This window comes from Arachis ipaensis, chromosome B05 (genome assembly GCF_000816755.2).
Source record: "Arachis ipaensis cultivar K30076 chromosome B05, Araip1.1, whole genome shotgun sequence".
Taxonomy (NCBI): Eukaryota; Viridiplantae; Streptophyta; class Magnoliopsida; order Fabales; family Fabaceae; genus Arachis; species Arachis ipaensis.
The window spans coordinates 8,945,267-8,949,126 of record NC_029789.2 but is presented as its reverse complement, the minus strand read 5'-3'; the positions used below and the strand labels follow the sequence as shown (position 1 = coordinate 8,949,126).

Genomic DNA, 3,860 nt, shown 5'->3' with positions numbered 1-3,860 from the left:
TAACTTATAAAAATAATTAAATAATTAATATTTAATTTTAAAATATAAAAATTAATAAATTTAAAATATTTAAAATTTGTTATTAAAAATAAATTAAACAAAAATTAAAAAATACCATAATTAGCCTTATTTTGTATCGCCAATAACATATATATAAATTGGGGGTGCTGATATGTTTATTTTGGGGCTGATTTTTTTTGTCCTGGAAAACATGTTGGTGTTATGCAATAAAATGGGTATATGGACAAAATTTTCACTGCTACAGTATTAGCTCAAAACATAACCTATATTTTACTCTCTCCTTTTTTTTTTATCAGAAAACAAAACAAACGCAGCCTGGGTTTTGTTATAAGGTTTTCAAATTTTTTTTTATTTTGGTTTAAGCCCAAACGCAACCTGCGTTTAGTGATGGGCAGCATTTTTTTTTGAAGCAACAAAACGCAGCTTGTGTTTTGTTTTTTGCTTTTTGTGTCAGCTTTTTTTTGGAAGATGCAAAACGTAGGTTGCGTTTTGTTTAAAAAAAATATTTTAATCAAGAGTCCTGCCTATAAATACGAAGCAAGATTTGTTCAACTTACCTCACTTCACTTCTACTCATCCTATTCTTCTTTCTTGCACATATGTCATAGTTCTTAGTTTTTTTGGCAGTTAGGTGTGTCAAAAAAGTCGGATTAGGTGAGGTTGAAGTTATGGAAAGTATTGCAAATTTGTGAGTGTATTATAATGGTGAGATTATAACAAACACACATGAAGGAGTGATTTTTGTTTGTGAATGTCCGTTGTCATTTGCTATTCCATGTACCATGAGTTTTGTAGAGTTGTAAAATGGGATTTGTAATAACATACAAAGCCACATTTCGAAAAGTGAGCAACATTTTATACAGGAATCCTGTACAAGTATTTGGTGGGTTGATACAGTTTCAAATAATGCACATCATTGACGATGCCAATATGCAGCAGATGTTAGGTATTTATCAACAAACCCGGTTTCACATGCCAATGATAGAGTTGTATGTTGAGTTCGAACAGCATTCGGGGTTGGACGCGGTTGGGGAGGAGGTCAATGTTGATGAGCTTGGGGATATAGATTGGGAAGAAGATAACGATGACAGTGAAAAGGAGTTTGAAGCCAACTATGAAGTCGATGACGAAAATGATGACGGAGACTTGGCAAGCAATCCGGCGATACAAAATGAGGCGGATGCGATTGTAAGTCAGCATTCCTTTGGCGTTCCGTCTTTTATGCGGACTCTGGATCTTGAAGGCATGCATGCCCCAGAATTTTTTGAGTATGCGAATATCGGTATATTATTTTATGGTTATTAATTAAAGTTACCACTACCATTAATTTTACTTGCATTGTACTAACAATGGTTCGTTCGTCGCAGGTGGAGGCAATGTTCCGGCGGAAGATGGCGAGTTTAGTGTCAGAATGGAATTTGGTTCCAGAGAGTCGGTGATATCTGCAATCAAAAGTTATACTATCTCTAGAGGAGTTGATTACACTGTGTATGAGTTTGAGCCACAGACATTCTGTGCGAAATGCAAGGGTTATGGTGCGGGGTGTGATTGGCTTATCCGAGCGAGTTTGATTCGAAAGAAGGGTTGCTGAGAGATCAGAAGATACAATGGCAAACACACGTGCACCATGGGTATGATTTTGCAAGATCATGCCAAGTTGGACTCAGACACAATTGCAGAGGCTATTAGGCCGTTGGTCGAAGCAGACCCGTCGATAAAGGTGAAGTCTATTATTGCAGAAGTTCAATCCAGGTCCAACTACACTGTAAGTTACCGCAAAGCTTGGCTGGCAAAGCAGAAATCTGTCGCAAAAATTTTTGGTGATTGGGAAGTTTCTTACCAGAATCTGCCAATATGGTTGAAAGCAATGACTGCGAAGTTGCCAAGGTCTCGTGTTCAAATAAAAATGCTTTCTGTTTACCGTGAGAGTGAGGAGGTTCAAGGTGTAAGAGTGTTGCACTGCATTTTTTGGAGCTTCTATCCGTGTATTGTAGCATTCAGACACTGCAAGCCATTGGTGCAGGTTAATGGCATGCACCTGTACGGAAAATATAAAGGTGCACTTCTGGTTGCGGTTGCACAAGATGGGAACCAAAACATTGTGCCTATTGCATTTGCGATAGTCAAGGGCGAGACAGCAGACGCATGGGAGTTTTTCCTAACCAATTTGCAGAGATATGTTGTTACCATTGATGGTGTGGGTATTATTTCTGACCGCCATACCTCCATCGACGCTGCAATAGCTCGTAGTAATGGTGCATGGTCACCACCAAGAGCGTGGCACATGTACTGCATCAGGCACATCGGGTCCAACTTCTTAAGGAGGTTCAAGGCTCCGTATTTGCATAAACTCGTGGTGAACACAGGTATTTCATTTTGCTGTTATGGTTCTATTCATAGTAATTTTGTGGCATCTGCTTGTGATTAAATGGTTTGTTAAACAGGCTACTCTAGGACGGAACAGGAGTACAACAAAAACTACCAAAGGCTTAAAGAGTGGGGTGAGGCATATACTCAATGGTGCGATGACATCGGTGTTGAGAGATGGGTGTTGGCATTCGATGGGGTCATCGTTGGGGGACATATGACGACAAACTTGATAGAGTGCATAAATTCTGTCCTGAAGGGTGCACGCAACCTTCCTGTGACTGCCATTGTTAGGTCTACTTTCTATCGGCTGAATAAATTGTTTACTCGGAAGAGTGCCGAGGCTCATGAGCATGTCCGCAACGGATTCACGTATTCAGAATTTGCAATAAAGAGAGTTGAAGAAAGCTTTCGACGTGCAGGAAACATTGTGGTCAATTGGTTCGATAGGCGCAATGAGATGTTTGAGGTTCATGAAATGCAAGATGATTCTATTTACACTGTTAACCTTGCGCAACGACACTACGACTGTGGCCATTTCCAGGTCGAGCGACTCTCATGTCGCCACGTTCTTGCATGTTGCGCTAACCAGCGTCTTGATTGGCAAGTATATGTGCACGACATGTACAAGATGTCTGAAATTTGCAAGGTGTACAAAGGCGAGTTTGTTCCGATGGGTGACCCATCTACATGGGATAGATATGAAGGAGAGAAGGTGATCGCCAACTGAACATTGAGACGTGTGACAAAAGGAAGACCGAAGTCAACCCGCTACTTGAATGAGATGGATTCGCGGGATATGCGTGGTCCTTGCCGGTGTACTATATGTGGACGCGAGGGACATAGCCGCAGCCGATGTCCTCAACGCACAGGTCCAAGCTCCTCTAGAGGTCATTAGTGGTTAAGCTTTTTAATGTAACTTTGTTATGACCTACTTCACAATTAAATGTAACTTTTTATGTAATCTCGTCATTTATTTTAACCTAGTTAACACTTTATAATAAATAAAGTTTTTAACCTCGTTATGTAACTTTTTATGTTATTGCGCAGTTTATGTATGTATGCGGTAAACACTGAATAATAAATAAATATTTCGTTACAAAAGTGCAATATGATCATCTCAAACAGAGTTATACGACAATAAAGCTAAATATATAATAATAATAATACTAAACAGAATCATCTAAATATAAGATACAACACTGAAAAGAAATATAAACTCAAGCAGTACAAGATCAACGGTAACAGACTACTTTCTCGGCGCCTTCTTCGAATACAAGGATGGGGTGTATTTGTCCAGAGACGCAGTCTGTGTCTGTAAGTTTTACGGATGACCTTGAGACACACCGACATCCAGACCACTGCCAACGTCAGGATCACTAAAATCTGGCATGCTCGCACCACCAGTGTCATACAAACCGGAACCACTCATTCCCGGAGCACTCGCTCCACCAAGATCATACCAGTGCTGC

At 39.9% G+C, this 3,860-nt stretch overlaps 1 protein-coding gene across 1 annotated transcript; it reads left to right on the top strand.

Annotated features, from left to right (window-relative positions):
- On the top strand, window positions 1,649-3,118 carry LOC107640084. Its single transcript, XM_016343640.1, has 2 exons — window positions 1,649-2,387; window positions 2,466-3,118. Exons 1-2 carry the CDS (start codon window positions 1,649-1,651, stop codon window positions 3,116-3,118), a joined length of 1,392 nt encoding a protein of 463 aa, XP_016199126.1.